The 19133-nt window shown below is 44.6% G+C and overlaps 1 protein-coding gene across 1 annotated transcript in view; it reads left to right on the forward strand.

Annotated features, from left to right (window-relative positions):
- ITGA9 (integrin subunit alpha 9) overlaps positions 1–19133 on the forward strand; it is a 589864-nt gene that overhangs the window by 144502 nt on the left and 426229 nt on the right. The window contains exon 11 of the mRNA XM_033930560.1: positions 3948–4042. Within this exon, the coding sequence (XP_033786451.1) occupies positions 3948–4042 (95 nt within the window). The remainder of the gene's footprint in view (positions 1–3947; positions 4043–19133) is intronic.

Genomic DNA, 19133 nt, shown 5'->3' on the forward strand with positions numbered 1-19133 from the left:
GTGTAGTGGTTAGAATGGTGTATGAGCCTGAATCCCCATCTCTATAGTTGACTACAATGCCTACTAGGCTACTCCAAGAACCTGCTTGCTGCTCTACTAGGACTGGCTATAATATTTGAAGCTGTCCTAGAGGCAGGTATACATGTATATTGTTTCATTCACATCTTTGGAGGGTAGGAGAGGGTCAATGACCAGTGGGGGGAGTGTGTGTTTATGGGGGTCATGCTTGTATCCCTCCAGTGATCATTTGTTTAGTGTGGGCACCTTTTTGACACTTAATTCATTGTTAAAAAAAAGGTCTAGCCCCAGATGTCCAAATTTTGCCCTGGATATGTTAATGAATATTTGAGTATGAAAGAAAAAAAGTCCAAGTCATAAACCTGCCCACTTTAGACCTCTAATATGCCCCCTTGAGGTTTAGATGACTAGCACAGATATCCGTCTAGAAAATAGGTTTTGAAAATATTGAATTGGGAGGGTTTGGCGAGAAAAACGTCCATCTGTCCCTTTATGCCACTTTTTGGATGTTTATATTTTTTGAAAAGGAGCTCCAAAGTCTTCTTGTGCTGCTCACATGCAATCTGAAGATCTACGGGATGGCTATCATTTAGCTGATGAGGAATCAGCTTTGTAAGGTCCAGCTGATAAAGCAGTGCAGTAGTCTTATTAGTTCAAATACATATTAGGCAAAACATTTGTATTCGACTAACCTAATAAGTTTTTTTTTTCATTAGCTTTAGGGAGCTACAGTACAGTCCTTTGGATCAAAATAGAATGAGCAGGCAAAGGCAAACAGTGATGTTGCCTGACTATCCAAGTTAATGACAGATTACATTACAAGGGTGGTGTGAAGGGAAAAGAAAGGAAGAGAGGTGATGTGATAGCAGAGTAGTGTGAAGGCTAATAGGGGGATAAGATGACCCCTGATAACAGACATGAAAATCTGTGTCTCTCTGAGGTCAATGCTCAAAGCCCTGCGAAGATGGACCCACAATTTAATATGAATGCAAAAAAAAAAAAAGCATTGCAGTGCTTGAGGCAAATCATATTTAAATGTTGAGTGTGGTTAAATGACACTATTAAACAGAAAACTTGTAGCTAATGGGGGGATGTATGGGGAGGAACGTGCCTGGCACATCATGTTCACAAAGCTTTCACGGTAAGCATAGCTCTTGTGTGTATGCCCAGATAAAAATGGAAGTGTCAGCACATAGAGGCACGCATTCTTCAGCGCCTAAGTACGGGTCTCGCAAATATTACTAACTCAGACACGCCCACGTTTGTTACTTCCTGTCTAAAAATTGCAGGAGTCTCCTTCCGCTTGTAAAAGAAGACAAAACCAGCAGTTCACTACATGAAAAATGGCAAAAAAAACCCCAACATTTTGGCGATATAGACCAGAAATTTCTTCTATGGATTGCAGTTCTCCCATCAGTGCATTGCAAAGGATTACTTATGGGGGGGGGGGGGGGAATTCAACCACGAGTGCTAAGAGATTTAGCACATGTTAAGGAATAGCGCATGATAAAAGCTAAGACATCCGTAGAAATATAATGGGCATCTTACCATTTAGAGCGCATTAAATTGCTTAGGACCCTTTGATGAATCCCCCCCTTACTGGCCTCATTAACATCCTTTGTAATACTTTTTAGTATAATTTGCGGCCAGGTGTACCGCGCATGTTATTACCCACGCTTGCGCCTTCTGAGCATTCAGCACACAGTTACTGTGCTCATGGTAGCTTTGAGCATCAGGGCTTCTGTTGGGGAAGGGATTTTAGCATTAGCAAGTTCCTTTTCAGTGGTAGCTAAGGCAAATTACATTTAGATACCTGTCCCAGAGGGTTCACAATTTTAGGGGTTGAGATTGAAAAGCATTTTTCTGGGTACTAGTACCTGCTAACCAGATAAATACTGCGAAGGAAGATATTCAGAGATACCATACTGTCCAGACAATTATTGATACTAATTGCCAGTCTTAAAAAAAATTTGCATTCACATCTCTCTAGGGCAGGGATCTCAAAGTCCCTCCTTGAGGGCCGCAATCCAGTCAGGTTTTCAAGATTTCCCCAATGAATATACATTGAAAGCAGTGCATGCACAAAGATCTCATGCATATTCATTGGGGAAATCCTGGAAACCCGAATGAATTGCGGCCCTCAAGGAGGGACTTTGAGACCCCTGCTCTAGGGCTATTTTATAAAGCATGGCATCTAACTTCATTCATTCCCATTTGAAAAGAGGGTGTGGCCAAGGATGTTCCAAAGAGTTTGCACACAGATTTACAAGTTTTGCCCAAATTACACCTACTTTTAGTGCTGGCATTTATACCTGCTTTTAACAAGTGTACAAAGGGCAGCCAGAAGGTAGGCACCAGGTCGGTGCCAATTGCTATAATATAAAGAGTGCGCTATTTTTATAGAATAGCACTTGGTGCTCAGTTTTTTCAACACTGCATTTTCAGTGCCATGTGTTGAATTTCCTCATATATGCACATATACAGTAAGTGCAGTGTGTGTGGGCAAGGCAGTGCATATTTATATGCACAGGCCCGGATTCTATAAACGGCGCCTAAATCATCTGGTGCTTAGAAAAATGGTGCCAGTCATGGGTCAATCACTTAGGCGCTGTTAACTGAATCGAGGCTACTGATGCCTGAGAAAAAACGTAGGTGCCAGTAATATAGGCAGACATTTCTGGTACCTAAGCTTCTTGGAAAATCGTGCATAGTGGCGCCTAAGATAATCTCCGCCCCTAAACATGCCTACCTTGACCTTAAGTGCTGCTAAGTGCCAGGCAGTAGGTGCGATTCTCGCATCTACCCCGGTAGGTGCCTAGCCGTACCTACTTTTTAAAAATATGTTTTTAATCAGTCCAGTTTGAAATGGTGCGGTCAGTTACCCCACCAATTAAAGCTGATTAATGCAATTAAGGGCTAGATTCACTAAGCAAACCGATTGAGTACCGATTGGTTTGCGACCCCTTTGCAACCTGATTTTCCTCCGGCCTGATTCACTAACCTCTGTCCTAATCATCCTCCGATCCGATCCGTGCATGCAAATGAAGGGGATCGGTATTAAAATGTAGGCAGGCAGTGATTCACAAAACAAATCTTGAAAACCGACTGGGCTGGCCGATCAACAAAAGAAGCAACTGTTGGGGACCAGTCGCTAACTGTTTTCCAACTGCATCTTGCTCTCTCGGCCTGGATGCTCCTGTCTGCTCTCCTGCCCCGACTCTACTGTTTTGCCCCAACTCTCGTCTCGTCGCCCTGCTCACCTCTCCTGCCTGACTCTGCTATGCTGCCCCAAATCTCGTGTCGCCACCCTGCTCCCCTCTCCTGCCCGACTCTACTCTCCTGCCTCAAATCTCTCCGGCCGCCGCAACTCTCCTGCCATTCCCCGCACTACGAGCCCGGGTTAAAACCACGGGCTTGCGATGAAAAGTAAACCCAAAAAGTTAAAAAAAAAAAGGTTGTTCAGTGATCCGATTCAGTTGGTTAGGGGCGTGTTTCCGATTGCCCATATTTGCATGAGGACGATTGGTGAATCAGTCCCCCAGACATGGATCGGATCGGATCCTTCATGGATCAGATCCGATCTGTGCCGTTAGTGCAGGGGTCTCAGAGTCCCTCCTTGAGGGCCACAATCCAGTCGGGTTTTCAGGATTTCCCCAATGAATATGCATGACATCTATGTGCATGCACTGCTTTCAATACATATTCATTGGGGAAATCCTGAAAACCCAACTGGATTCCGGCCCTCGTAGCCCACTCCTACATTAGCCGGTTCCGGAAATCTGGAAATTCAGTGACTGTGCTTGGACGTGGCCTGGCATTGAATTTCCAGATTTAACACCAATGGTGGTTAGCGAAACGCTGGTCATTACCGGCTTAAGAGCGGGCCCTGGCCTTTACCATTTTTGATTGCCATCTTGTTTTCCATTCAGATGTTGCTATCGGTGCCCCGAAAGAAGATGACTATGTTGGAGCTGTCTATATCTATCATGGAGACGTGGAGGGTATTGTGCCTCGGTATTCTATGGTAAGTCTTCCTTCATGCACCTCAAAGTAATAACTTTCATGGTAATGTGTTGAAAGTAACTTCTGGAAAATGTCCAAACTGAGACACCATAGAGGAACTGTGGAAGAGACTGCTGTTCTTTTCTTACATGATAATGAACTGGGGGAATTTTTTTCTGTAGAAGTGAAGAGAACATGTAAATAACAAGGGTGCATAGATTTAGGAAAGGATTGTTATAGAGTTTTCTGCAAGTAGGGGAAAACACTTGACTGAGAATTATTCTGAAGAGGGTTAGAAATTTTTATCTTTTTTTTTTTTTCTGCTGCATTAACACTGGAGACACCACCAACATGGTGTGCTTGTGAGAGACTTGCACTTGGCCCTTTGTTATGCATTTTAAGGACTAATATAAGTAGGTATATGCTAAGTATATATACACTTAAGCAAGTATTCACAGAGTTCTGTTACCATATGGAATTCTATTAATGCATTATTTTCCCATGTTATTTGTTGTTTTGACTTAAGCTGGACCTTGGAAGGTCCTAGGGGTAGTGGAACAGCATTGGTTTGGAGGCGGGGGGGGGGGGGGGAGAGGGGGAAGTACAGAGAGTGTGGTTGGTGATTTTGGGAGGTGGGGTTTAGTTTCAGCCAAAAATGCATCAGCATTTTCATCTGAAATCGAAATATTGCCGAACTGAAATTTCAGGCTGAAATTTGTTTAGCCAAGTGCATTTAAAGTTCTGTGCCTAACTATATGTTATTTTTCAATATTATATTATTATAAAGGAGAGACTGATGATTGGAATATGACCCAAAGAGTTAGATAATACGTTGTTTTCTAACATTGAGGTCTGATAATTCTTAGAGGTCCGTCTTAAAGTTTCTTTTTTTTCTCTCCATTTTTCACTTGTTTGATTTAGCACTAGTCATTAGAAATTGCAATCGTAATTTTTGTAGATTGTCTGATAATTTGCATAAATACCATCAATTTTGTTTTAAATAATTTGACAGAACTATTAAGAGCACTTGTGGATATTCAGAAATGAAAAAAGATTCTGAAAACAACTCTGTTTATGGAGGCTTTTAACTGAATGAGAAGTGGTATTTTTATGAGTATATTGGAATTGTGTTATGTTTTGAATATATGCATCACACTATACAAGGGAAACTTCAATTAGCTGAGGTGATATACAAAACAGCTCTCATTAATCACCTTTTTCCAATTGATTTTACAGTTTTTTTCCAATTTGATTGAATGTTTGTTCTGTGGTAATTGGTGGTGGAGACGGAGAACACGTGATGATGGTCTCCAACACAGCTGACTCTGTGAATTTTCACTAGAGTTATAGTTGTGGGGCTGAGCGTTCACTTAGAAGCATATTTTTTGATTTTGATGTTTATTATTTTTTATATATTTATAACTCAGTTATTTGAAAGGTGATTAATAAGAGCTGTTGAATATATGCATGTCATTTTATGATTATGATTGTATTTTGTAAGCCACTTAGGTTTAAGTGGGTAACAAATTTTTAAAATAAATAAAATATATGCAGGCTGGTACATAAAAGGACAAAGGAATCGGGGAATCAATTCTCTTCAAGGAATTTTTCACCCATGAATCTTATCTAAAAGAACATATATGATTTGGAACATTTCTAGGAGCTTAGTACCCTGTGTTTCTCATGACTGAGCTGAGCATTCTCTGTAGCTTGTGCCAAAACAGGATCATGTTTTTTGTTGAGAATACATAGCAAAGCTTTGTTATCTCTGCATTGGTAGAGTAGTGTACAGATGCGTTCTTCATTTTGGTGCCTTGGTGCCTGCTGGCAGCAGATTCAGATCACCCAGCCTAGGCCCATAAAGTGAGAAGTGTTGATTTTTCACTCTCATCTTGTCCTTTCAAAGTGAATTTTTTTTTTTTTTTTAGTAATTGGTTTTATCCTGCCTGCTCTATGTGTTTCCTGTCACAGGATGTCAAGCTGATAGTCATGCCCCATTCCTAGTGCACCCCCTCCCCCTTCCATCCTTTTGAGCTTTACTTTAAAGGGATGCTGTGTCCTAAGCCTATTCTACAGTGATTGATCTGGGAAGCTTGACATTATGTTTAACAGATTTAAATGGCTCTGGCTTGATCTTTAACTATTTATTAACAAGCTTTCATTTTAAAGGGACTCTTTAGTCCAAACAGAGCAGATCCCAGGATAATGCGCTAGTTCAATATCACATCCTGTCAGGGGAACGTGCTGTAGTTTTTATCATCAGTCCAAATCACCATAGTATCATAACCATTAAGTAAAGCAAGGGCCTCAGAAGTGCCAGTATCAGCCAAATGTTTTCAATGGTTATAGTACTTTCGGCACTGGCCTCCTCATTGGACCTGCTGTGAACTCTTTTAATAATTTTATAAAGTGCTTTCCTATAAAGTGCTTTATGCCACAAGATGCTTTTTAATTAAAGTGCTGTAGTCAATAATTAAATCAAATTTCTGAGCAGTTTTTAAGCTACAAACTTATCTTTTTTGTTTCGTTGTTCATATCAGGAAGGGACCTGTCATTCGACATATTTTGCCGATAGGCTGTATCAAGAACCGTCCCCTATAATATAAACAAACTAAAATCAAACTTATTCTGTCTATAAAATCATTTTCTCAGGGATATATCATTCAAACTCTACATTTAAAAAGAATAATTACCTCTTATCTCATGAATGTTAGCCATCCCGATGGCCGTGGCGTTCTCTTGTGCTATATTTAACCCTCCCACTTTAATGACATCAGAGATATGAACTAGCAAATCAGGAATCACACTAAGGACATCCACTCTATATCCTGATTCAACCCAAAAGGTTTTACTGTATTTAAAGAAAAGATCCATTGTTGTTCATTGTAATTTAATCTCCATTCGTAGTGACCTCCCTCCCACCTTTCTTTTACATGATCTATAACTTGCCGCTGATTATCTTCCAGAGGGTGTGCAGTTATTGTTTCTAAGAAATGCTATGTAAGAGACATGCAGAAATGCCCTTTCACTGAGCATGAAGGCAGCATGTGAGAGAAATGGGGAGTGTATAGAATTTTCCAAAACCACTTTTTTAAATGATACATCTGGCGCATTATTGTACTTATGATTACTGGACAAAGTTATGCTATCGTACAGTGCAGAATCAAAGTACAGCATTTACCTTTACCTTTATATGGTTTTTACCCTCTTAATTCTTTACCTTTTCTTCAATTTCCTCTGCCATTAATTCTCACGTCAGATGAGCAAAGAATTCTCCTTACAAAGCTTGGAAGGGAAACAGCTTCTAAAAGCAAACCTTTCAGTTTTGCTTTGTGACCAGTAGACTCCATCCCTGCAAATAAACATCTTCCTCCAACCTATCCTGCCAGTGGCGTAGCTAGGACTAAATAGGCCCTGGGTGGAAAAAAATTGCAGTGGGACTCCTATAACTACATTGCCCCTAAGATAATGGGAGTTGGAGGCGGGGGTTGAATGCACATTTCCCAAAGCTTGCATACTACAATTAATTCAGAAAAAAAAATATTTTCTCTACCTTTGTTGTTTGCGCATTGCTTTCGTTCTTGTGTCTCTTTTCTGCTTTTCTCTGGTTTTGCTTAACTCTTTCCAGGGTTTTGCATAGAATGGAAGTGACAGGCATGCAAATCTGCTCAATGCATATTCATTAGGGTTAGCCTGAAAACCCGATTGGCCTGGTGGTCCTCCAGGACAGGGTTGGGAACCACTGCCCTAAACCATCCTGTTCAGTATCTCCCCTTCTTTGCCCATCTCCCTATCTTCCTCCAAAGTTCAGTGTCTCTTCTGTTTGTCCCTATCTTACTCAGATCAGCATCTCCCTCTGTATCCCTGTCTCTTCCCTTGTGTCCCATATTGCTGCTCTGTGGCCCCATCCATATGTTCCCTCCATGGCCAGCATCTCTCTTCCCTTTCTCCTGCACCCCACCCTTCCTTTCTTATGGTATGCCATCTCTTCATAAAAACATAAAAATTGCCATACTGGGATAGACCGAAGGTCTATCAAGCCCAGTATCCCATCAACAGCAGCCAACCTAGGCCTAAAGCACCTAGCTACATCCTAAAAAGATTTTTATGCTGCTTATCTTAGGAATAAGCGGTGGATTTCCCCAAGCCATCTCAATAATGGCTTATGGATTTTTCTTTTAGGAAATCATCCAAACCTCTTTTAAATCTCGCTAAGCTAACCAAGTTCACCACATTCTCTAGTACAGTCTTTATATCTCTTCTCTTTGCTAACCCCTCAGTCCAGCATTTGTTTCCGCTCTTCCTCCTCCCCTTTGCTCCAGGGCAGTTCTCTTTCCCTCTATCCCCCCACCCCCATATCCAGCATCTCTTCCCCCCTCTGCCCCTACTAGACATTAAGGTATCTGTCCATTGTTCCGCTCCACACTGGATCCAGCATTTCTTTCTTCTGACCCCTACTCCACCCCCCACACCTATATGGGTCTGCCCCCCACACCTACGTGGGTCTGGCCCTCCCACACATACATGAATCTGGCCTCAATCCAGCTTCCCCCACCCGCTGTTACTGCTCCACACACTGCTGCCTCTTGGGTCAATTGGGCCTTTCCTCTGCTGCATCCTGCCTATAGGAACTTATATCAGAAAAGCAGGAAGTGGCAGAGGAAAGGCCCTGCCACCCAAAGCTACTTCTGCTGTGATTATAGCAGTTTTTGCGGGGCTAGCGGAGGGTGGGGGTAAGCTGGAGTGAGGCTGGACCCTCATAGGTGTGTGTGGGTCCAACTTCTGGTGACCCCTACCATTGGGCAGCCTTGTGCGTTTTGCTACTGTCTTGCAGCCCAGGCATGTCACCCCCAACATGTGCCTTCATTCTGATAGCTTAAGATACAGGAGATACACCTTTACCTCTAGATGCTGTATAGATTGTCCAAAGTTGGGTGCAGATCACAGATCTATGCGCAAACTAATTAACCAATTAGGCAATAATCAATTATTGGTGCTAAGAAGCACCCAATTTGCAGTAATTAGGTGTTATGCATAGATCTGTCCTATGTCCTATTCTATAGCAGGCATACCTAAATTTCATAGTCTGCAAATCTAAAGGGAACGTGGCTGCGGGAGGGGCATGGATGGGTCAGTGACGTTCCAAGAAATTAGGCATGATGTTATAGCAGGGGTGCCCAACGCGTCGAATGCGATCGACCGGTAGCTCAGGAAGGCAACGTGAGTCGATCGCAGAGCCCATCCCGGGCTCTGTGATAGACTCGTGTTGCCGTCCCGATCTACCGGGCCTATCAGCCTTCCTCTCCCCGACGTCAAAGACGCCGACGCCGGGCATTAGGCTGTTTTTGTCATTTCGGGGGGAGGGGGGAAAAGTGAGGTGGCGTGGCGGCGGCAGCAGCAACAGCCTGAAAAAGAAATCATCCTGGCTCGGGTCGGTGACATACTCCGGAACTTCTACCTCTTCCAGCAGCCCTCTCCCTTCTACCTGCTTCCGCCCACACCCCCTGCTCCGTGGCTCTCTTCGGCAACTCAGCAGCAGCGATCGACACAAGCTTCTGAAGTCGGGGCCTACCCTCTGCGAGTCCCGCTTGTTTTAACTTCCTTTTTCCACAAAGGCGGGACTCGTAGAGGGAAGGCCTCGATGTCGGCAGCTTGTCTTGATCACCGCTGCCGACGAGTTGCTTAAGAGAGCCACGGAGCAGGGGGGTTTTGCCAGGTGCAGGTAGAAGGGAGAGGGCCAGATGCAGGACTCGTGGCTGAGGGAGCAGAAGAGAGAAAGAAAGAGAGAGGGGAGGGAAACAAAAGGAAATATTTCATACTGGGCTGGGCCGGGCTGGAGTGGAGGGAGGGTGGAAAGATTCTGGCTACAGGGTGCATTAACAAAGGAAAAGGGGGTAAAGCTGAAAATGGAGATAGTGACACAAAGAAGAGAAAGAGTAAGCAGGACCTACTGAATAAGGATAGAGATACAGAGGGGACATGAAGAGGAGGTGAAATAGAGACATAGAAGTAATGCTGAAAAAGTGTGTGGGGGGGAGATAAAGACATTGAAAGGGCAAATGGTGAACATGGAGTAAAGACAAGGACAGAGACAAATGTGCACTAGCGTTTTTAGCGCACACACTGGATTAGCGCGCGCTACCCAAAAAACTACCGCCTGCTCAAGAGGAGGCGGTAGCGGCTAGTGCATGTGGCATTTTAGCATGTGCTAAGCGTGCGCTAAAACCGCTAGCGCGCCTTTGTAAAAGGAGCCCATAAACTCTGGAATTCTCTTTCACTGGAGTTAATCTATGCTAAATGAAATACAGTGGAACCTTGGTTTATGAGCATAATTCGTTCCAGAAGCATGCTCGTAAACCAAATTGCTCGTATATCAAAGCAAGTTTCCCCATAGGAAGTAAGGGAAACTGCTTTGATTGGTTCCACCTCCTCCCCCCCCCACAAGGCTACCGGCGCTGCTCCATTCTCCCCCCCCCCTTGAGGAATCCGACGCTGTTCCAAACCCCTCCCCGCAATCCAGCTTCCTCCCCCCTGCGAACCAGCATCCCCCCCCGCTCGCATTGCCCCCCTCCACCGCGATCCTACTTCCCCCCCTCCCGAGCAGTCAATGACACCCTTTACCTGACTTGGCACCAGTGCCGGTGCCCGAATATCCTCCCTCTTCTAGCGCGGCTGGGCGGTGCATCGGAGATCCTCCTTCTTCTGGTCTGGGCTGGGCTGGACTGGCTTTGAGCATTTGTGCATGCTCAAAGCCTTCTGGTCTCACTCTCTCCGAGATTGAGAGCGAGACCAGAAGGCTTTGAGCATGCGCAAATGTTCAAAGCCAGTCCAGCCCAGCCCAGACCAGAAGAAGGAGGATCGCCGACGCACTGCCCAGCCCAGGCCGCGCCAGAAGAGGGAGGATCTTCGGGCACCGGCACTGGTGCCAAGTCGGGTAAAGGGTGTCATTGACTGCTCGGGGGGGGGCGGGGTGCGGGGAAGTAGGATCGCGGTGGAGGGGGGGGGGCAATGCGAGCGGGGGAGGGGGGGATGCCGGATCGTGGGGGGGGGGGGCGCTCGTACAGCGAGGCAAACTCGGTTTACGAGGCACCAAGTTTGCGAATGTTTTGCTCGTCTTGCAAAACACTCGCAAACTGGTGCACTCGTAAACCGAGGTACCACTGTACTGTACTTTCTTAGCAACAGAAGCAATGCAGAAAGAATAAGCCGTAGAATAAAAGAGCTGATTTTTACATATGGACCTACTACAGTGACAATTAGTAGGTAAAACTAGTTTGAGACAGATAAGCAGGACACATTCCAAGAAGAACCTTGAAAACTAAATAGAGAATTAAAAATTTTATTCTGACTGCAACAGAAAGCCAGTGTAAAATTCACAACATTGGTATGATACTTTTTTTTAACAGGAATTCTTCAAAAATAATTCTAGCAGCAGTATTTTGAAACAATTGAATCCTAAATAATGATTTATTTGAGAGACCAATGCAGGGATTACTTCAACATTCCACCTGGGAGAGGCCTGCAAATGCTAGATCACTTTGGCAAGAATTTTTTCCATGGGGTGATGATGTCAGCATACACAAATACACATTAGCTTTTTATAATCCAGTACATGCACATTGTCTTCCCAGACATACAAATTATTTCACCAAGTCACAATTGAAAGCACAGTTGGCTGCCACACTATGAGCAGAGGCAGAATGTTGTATGTATCTGATATACACTGCCTATGCCTACAATGTATTTAAGACCTCCTCCATGATTTTCCCTTCTGTTGTTGTGGCTAGATGCCTGTCGTGGCTGCATGCCTCTGGTGTTTGTGAGGATGTTCATTCTAAGCTAGCAGATGTGCCCTGTACGGAAAATCCCCTCTTTGGAAACAAGGTCAAGAAGGTCTCAAACTTTTTTGTGCAAAAAGAATTTCAAAAAGGGAACACTTTTATCTACTCTACTGTTTCTGGAAAAAAAACAACCATATTTTTGACTGTATGATGGATCTCAAGGATGATTACATGCATAATACAATTTATTCTGGCTGCAGGAAATATCTTAGATTCTACCTCCAGATCAGTCCACTTACAATAACAAAGTCTTTCCTTTTGGTCCTTCCTCAGCACCCAGGGTTTTCAGGAAGTGCTTGGTAGGGGTAATGGCCTGCCTCTATCACTCTGGTCATCTCATATTCCCACATATCAATGTCAAGACTCTCAGTGGCCTCTCTAGAAGTACAGGGATCAGTCCTAGTGACCCAGATTACATAACATTTCTAGTCTATGGGATTCCTGATCAACTTATCTTTATGACCAATGATCACTATTTTCTTTTAAGGCGGTAGGTACCTTAGACACCAATCAAGCAAGGGCATTACTAGCAGAAAACAGAATGTAAGCCCTCATTTCATATTTCTGTGCTATACAATTAGGACCCAAAATTACAGTCAGATTTTTTCTTCAGATGCTAGGCCTTATGGCTGTGATGTTTCATATGTACCTTTCACCTATTTAAAAATGAGACATTTGAAATTCCAGTGGAATTCACAATCTCAGCCTCTATGATCAGTTCTGTGTGTACTGCCTTGACCTTGGCTAATGTTCAACTAGTGGACCTCCACAGACAACCTCTCTGCAGAAGTTTCTTTCCAGCACAGCCAGTATCAGCAAATTCAAACAACAGACATCAAGCCTGGGCTGGGGAGCTCACATCGATGTCCATCATTCCCAGGGGATTTGGTTAGGTCTCAGATCCTCAGTGATTTCCAAAGGTTAGGTTGTTAGGCAACTCCCAGGGAGCTCAGAGCAATTTAGTATGTCCTCAAAATATTCCTTTATATTTTTCAGGGTTTGTCAGTCTGTTTATCTTGATATACGAAACCACAAATAAACAGATAGAGGAACCAGTTCAAAAAATACTTTCCACTTTCAACGGTGCTCAGAATCCAAGATGGAATGTAAGAACTCAGAGTGGGGGATTAACCCCTACCAGAACTCTTGTGGTATCTATCATTGCACCATGACTGCTGTGAAAAGTTGTTTTGAAACATTGAATAAAATAAGTGATACTTTGTAACTTGCACACTTTCAAATTGCTTATAATGTATGAATGGTTCAAAGGTTAAGTAACTTAGCTGAAGATTGCTGCTAGCGTTAGTTTGGCTGGGTCCTGACGCGTTTCGCCTTACTGGCTTCCTCAGAGAACCCGCATACAATCTTGCATATTGTTATTTATCCTAAGAAAGACAGAAAAGTATGGTACATGTAAAAATGGGTATAAAAAACTCAAATTCATACCAAACTCTCGGCGCAGGAGGCAATGTACCTGGTTTGAAATCAGTCAAATTTTCTTTTCCTGTCACATGAGCGCTCAGCTGAGCACCCGATATTTATGCTTGAGAAGAGATGTCAATCAACTAGTGGAGAAACGCCCACCACTCCACTTCTTTATTCAGTCCCAAAGGAGTCACTGTCTGCCAGTGAAAGATCCAGCTCTGTTCATGCTTCCAAAGCCAAGTTTGAGAATCACCTCCTCTCCAAGCATTACCCCGCGACCCTACTGTAGACATTGCTGACCTTATCCACCACACTCTCCTGCAAGCATTAGAGAATGGGACTATCACAGACAGAGAGTATCGGTTTCTCCATCAAAAGTACCCTACTATTCCGGTGATATATTTTGTTCCCAAAGTCCATAAGAATTTCACCTCTCCTCCAGGGCGTCCCATAGTGGCCGGCATAGGGTCCGTGTTGGAACCTCTGTCGGACTTTGTAGATTTTTACTTGAAACCTTTAGTCTCGGGTGCTAAATCATATATCAAAGACACCACTTCTATGTTAGTTTGGTTACAGGAGTCACACTGTATTCCTCAGGGGGCTCTTATGGCCACTCTAGATATTCAGGCTTTATACACTAACATCCCTCAAGATAGTGCAATTGAGGTAGTACGTAAACATCTTGGTACTTTACAGATGTCTAATGCCAAAGTGGAGTTCTTAGTCACTATTGCCAGCATAGCATTAAGACACAATTATTTCATGTTTGATGCTGAATTTTTTCTGCAAATTCGGGGCACAGCGATGGGGGCCACTATGGCACCATCTTTAGCGTGTCTGTATGTATCAGATTTTGAGGAGTCTTTTATTTATTCATCTGTATACGCTTCCGAGCTTTTTGTATGGAAGCGGTATATAGATGATGTATTTCTGATTTGGACAAACACTTTGGAGATGTTTCACCAATTTTTGAGTTGGCTTAACACATGCAACCCCCATTTACAATTTACAGCAAGTACCTCATGTACCAATATAGCTTTTTTGGACATTCAGATTTCCATTCATGAGGGAGTTTTCAATACGTCTATACACCGTAAGCCTACAGATCGTAACACCTTGCTTCATTATGACAGTTACCATCCTCGTCATTTGAGGAATAATTTACCTGTAGGCCAGTTTTTGAGGCTCAGACGGTTGTGTAGTACCAAAGACGAATATAAACTCCGGTCTGTTGACATGTGGAATCGTTTCAAAGAACGTGGATATCCTTACAGTATTATAAAAAAGGCTTACAAACGGGCCTTATATGCCCATCGTACATACCTGTTGCAACAACCCCCTACACAGTCTGAGTCACGCATGGTGTGCACGTTACCTTATTCATATAAAGTTTTCAACATCAAAAAAATCATCAATGCCCATTGGCACATTCTTCAGGTTCACGAATGTTTAGCACAACCCCCTCTTTTTGCATATTCCAGGGGAAAGAACTTACGGGACAGTGTGTCCCCTTCACAATTCACGAGTACAGCAGTGGTGCCTGCAACTTTACCATCTAAAGGACATTTTAAATGTGGCCATTGCATTGTTTGTGCACAAGCATTGGAAACTTCATGCATTCGTCATCCTAGATTACCTAAGAAGTATGTTTTACAACAGTACTCAGATTGTGATTCTCAAGGGGTTGTTTACATGATTTTGTGCCCATGTGGTCTTCTCTATATTGGACATACTACCAGAAGTGTTAAGACTCGCATCATCGAACATATGAGTAAAATCAGGAGGGGAGATATTAATGCTCCACTTGTGCAGCATTGGTTGGCCGTTCCGCACCAAGTACAGGAATTACAATTTTTGGTTTTAGAGGTGGCTCATTGCAGGAGAGGAGGTGATTCTCAAACTTGGCTTTGGAAGCATGAACAGAGCTGGATCTTTCACTGGCAGACAGTGACTCCTTTGGGACTGAATAAAGAAGTGGAGTGGTGGGTGTTTCTTCACTAGTTGATTGACATCTCTTCTCAAGCATAAATATCGGGTGCTCAGCTGAGCGCTCATGTGACAGGAAAAGAAAATTTGACTGATTTCAAACCAGGTACATTGCCTCCTGCGCCGAGAGTTTGGTATGAATTTGAGTTTTTTATACCCATTTTTACATGTACCATACTTTTCTGTCTTTCTTAGGATAAATAACAATATGCAAGATTGTATGCGGGTTCTCTGAGGAAGCCAGTAAGGCGAAACGCGTCAGGACCCAGCCAAACTAACGCTAGCAGCAATCTTCAGCTAAGTTACTTAACCTTTGAACCATTCATACATTATAAGCAATTTGAAAGTGTGCAAGTTACAAAGTATCACTTATTTTATTCAATGTTTCAAAACAACTTTTCACAGCAGTCATGGTGCAATGATAGATACCACAAGAGTTCTGGTAGGGGTTAATCCCCCACTCTGAGTTCTTACATTCCATCTTGGATTCTGAGCACCGTTGAAAGTGGAAAGTATTTTTTGAACTGGTTCCTCTATCTGTTTATTTGTGATTCCGTTTTTTGGAACTAGGCTTTTTTGACCTAACCCAGTCGTTTATATTGGGATTCAGTATCTTGATATACGATCATTTAATACTGAAAGTACACCAAAGTACCGTATTTTCACGCAGATAACGCGCACCCGTGTAAAACGCGCACACAGGTATAGCGCGCAGAAACCACGATTTTATGTACAAAAACTTTTGTATACCGCGCACACGGGTATACCGCGCATGCAGCCCGACTGTCCTTTCGCCCGCCCCGACTCTCCTCTGGCCACCCCGACTCCTTTCGCCCTCCCCGACTCTCCGTGCGCTGTCCCGACTATCCGTTCACCCTCCCTGACTTTCCGTGCACTGCCCCGCCTCTCCGTGCGCTGGACCCGGAGTTTTCTCAGCAGAATTTCCCAGACCACCTCTTCCTCTCAACACATTGACACGCTAGTGGGTTTATTTTATAGCTTTTTCACTCCCTTCGGTCTGCCTGTCCCCCTTGAAGTCCTGTCCCCCCTTGAAGGTCTGCCTGTCCCCCTTGAAGGTCTGTCCCCATCATGAAAGCCTGATGCCCCCCCCGACGTCCGATACACCCCCCCGACGTCCGATACATCCCCCCCCCCCGGCAGGACCACTCGCACCCCCACCCCGAAGGATCGCCGACTCCCCGACAATATCGGGCCAGAAGGGAGCCCAAACCCTCCTGGCCACGGCGACCCCCTACCCCCACCCCGCACTACATTACGGGCAGGAGGGATCCCTGGCCCTCCTGCCCTCGACGCAAACCCCCCCCCCTCCAACGACCGCCCCCCCAAGAACCTCCGACCGCCCCCCCAGCCAACCCGCGACCCCCCTGGCCGACCCCCACGACCCCCCCACCCCCCTTCCCCGTACCTTTGGTAGTTGGCCGGACAGACGGGAGCCAAACCCGCCTGTCCGGCAGGCAGCCAACACGGAATGAGGCCGGATTGGCCCATCCGTCCCAAAGCTCCGCCTACTGGTGGGGCCTAAGGCGCGTGGGCCAATCAGAATAGGCCCTGGAGCCTTAGGTCCCACCTGGGGGCGCGGCCTAAGGCACATGGTCGGGTTGGGCCCATGTGCCTCAGGCTGCGCCCCCAGGTGGGACCTAAGGCTCCAGGGCCTATTCTGATTGGTCCACGCGCCTTAGGCCCCACCAGTAGGCAGAGCTTTTGGACGGATGGGCCAATCCGGCCTCATTCCGTCGTTGGCTGCCTGCCGAACAGGCGGGTTTGGCTCCCGTCTGTCCGGCCAACTACCAAAGGTACGGGGAAGGGGGGTGGGGGTGTCGTGGGGGTCGGCCAGGGGGGTCGCGGGTCGGCTGGGGGGGGCGGTCGGAGGTTCTTGGGGGGGGGCGGTCGTTGGAGGGAGGGGGGTTTGCGTCGAGGGCAGAAGGGCCTGGGATCCCTCTTGCCCGTAATGTAGTGCGGGGTGGGGGTAGGGGGTCGCCGTGGCCAGGAGGGTTTGGGCTCCCTCCTGGCCCGATATTGTCGGGGAGTTGGGGAGTCGGCCGGGCAAGAGGGCTTGGGCTCCCTCTTGCTCCGATCGTGGATGCGGGTGCGGGTGGGAGCGCGTGCGAGCGGTCGTTCGGGGTGGGGGTGCGAGCGGTCCTGCTGGGGGGGGTGAATCGGGCGTCAGGCGGGGTGGGAACTATGCAAAAAAAATTTTTGTATACCGCGCTCACGCGTATAACGCGCGAGGGGTATGCGTGATAGGTAAAAACGCGTATAACGTGCGCGTTATATGCGTGAAAATACGGTAAATACAGACAAATAACCAGGTGGCAGTGTTTTATGACATGTCAGATGCCAAAATGCAGTAAGAATTTGGGATGTTGTCATAGTCAACCACCTTCAGATTCAAGCAGCTTACATTCCAGGATTTCAAAACTAAATTGCAGATAAGCCCAGCAGATTCCTTCAACCCACAAGAAAGACCACTTCTCAATTCCATTTTTCAAGAGTGGGGAATTTATCAGGCCATCCTCTTCACCTCCAGTGTTTTTTCAAGTGGAAATGTCTTACTGATTGATGTTTTACTAAAGGACATTATCCTATAACATGTCCACTGGATATATTTTTACAGTATTTTATTATCTGTATTTGTGAGGTGTTCAGTCATCCTCCATAAGTGACTCTCAGCCTATCAAACCCCAAGAGATAACCTTCCAGCCTTTCAATGTGCTGTTACATAATGTTTCATAAAAGGGCTTCTCCATGTCAGGCTTCTGGTGATATTTAGTGATGTTGCTTGTTTACTTGCCCTTGCAAATGGGACCATTTAAATAGCGACTCTGTCTTTGCCTGGTTACTTATTTGGGTATGGTATTGAATATTAGCTATACCTATATAACTTGTGGGTACAGCTGCTGACCTGGATATTCAGTGCCAGTGTTTGGATATGGGCTAACACTGGAGATAGTGTAACACAGTTGTTAAAACTACAGCCTCGTCATGCTGAGGTTCTGGGTTCAAACTCACGCTGCTCCTTGTAACCCTGGGTAAGTCACTTAATTCCCCCTCCCAATTGCCCCAGGTACATTACATAGATTGTGAGCCCACTGGGACAGACAGGGAAAAATGCCTGAGTGCCTGAATAAATTGTGAACCATTCTGAGTTCCCTGGGAGAATGGTATAGAAAATTGAATAACTAAATAAGTATCTGGGTTTAAATTAGCTAGTAGCTGGCTTAATATATATTTTTAAATCTTTATTCATTTTAAAGCCATAAATAAGTGCAACAAATTATACAATCATGTTACACTATAAAAGCACTTAGATTCAACCAAAATTATAGTCTATGACAAATAGATATATTACCCTCCCATACTTATATTCAAAAATTGCACTCAAATGAAAGAATTAAAAATATTTTCCAACCCCCCCTCCCACCCTGGACGTGCATGATCAAAGGGCAAAATCAACCATCACTCTTTGCAAAATTTTGTCAATGGCTCCCAAATCCTCAGAAACTTCTTATAATGTCCCTGTTGTATAGCCATAATACGTTCCATTTTAAAGACGTGACACAAAGACTCCCACCAAAAGGTATAATTCAATCGATCTCAGTTTTTCTAATTCCTTAAAATAAGCTGTATGGCAACCCCTGTCATAATAAAGAGAGGTTTGTTATTGTGAGATGATATTTGGCTTTTAGCTCTCATCATAGTGCCAAATAACACAGTGTTGTATGTTAGTGCCACTGGATTTTCCATTACTTTGTTTACCTGATCCCAAATGGATCTCCAAAATTGAAATATCAAGGGACAATAAAATAATAAATGATCTAATGTCCCAGGCTCAAGGTGCCA

The sequence above is a fragment of the Geotrypetes seraphini genome, chromosome 2, assembly GCF_902459505.1.
Source record: "Geotrypetes seraphini chromosome 2, aGeoSer1.1, whole genome shotgun sequence".
NCBI lineage: Eukaryota > Metazoa > Chordata > Amphibia > Gymnophiona > Dermophiidae > Geotrypetes > Geotrypetes seraphini.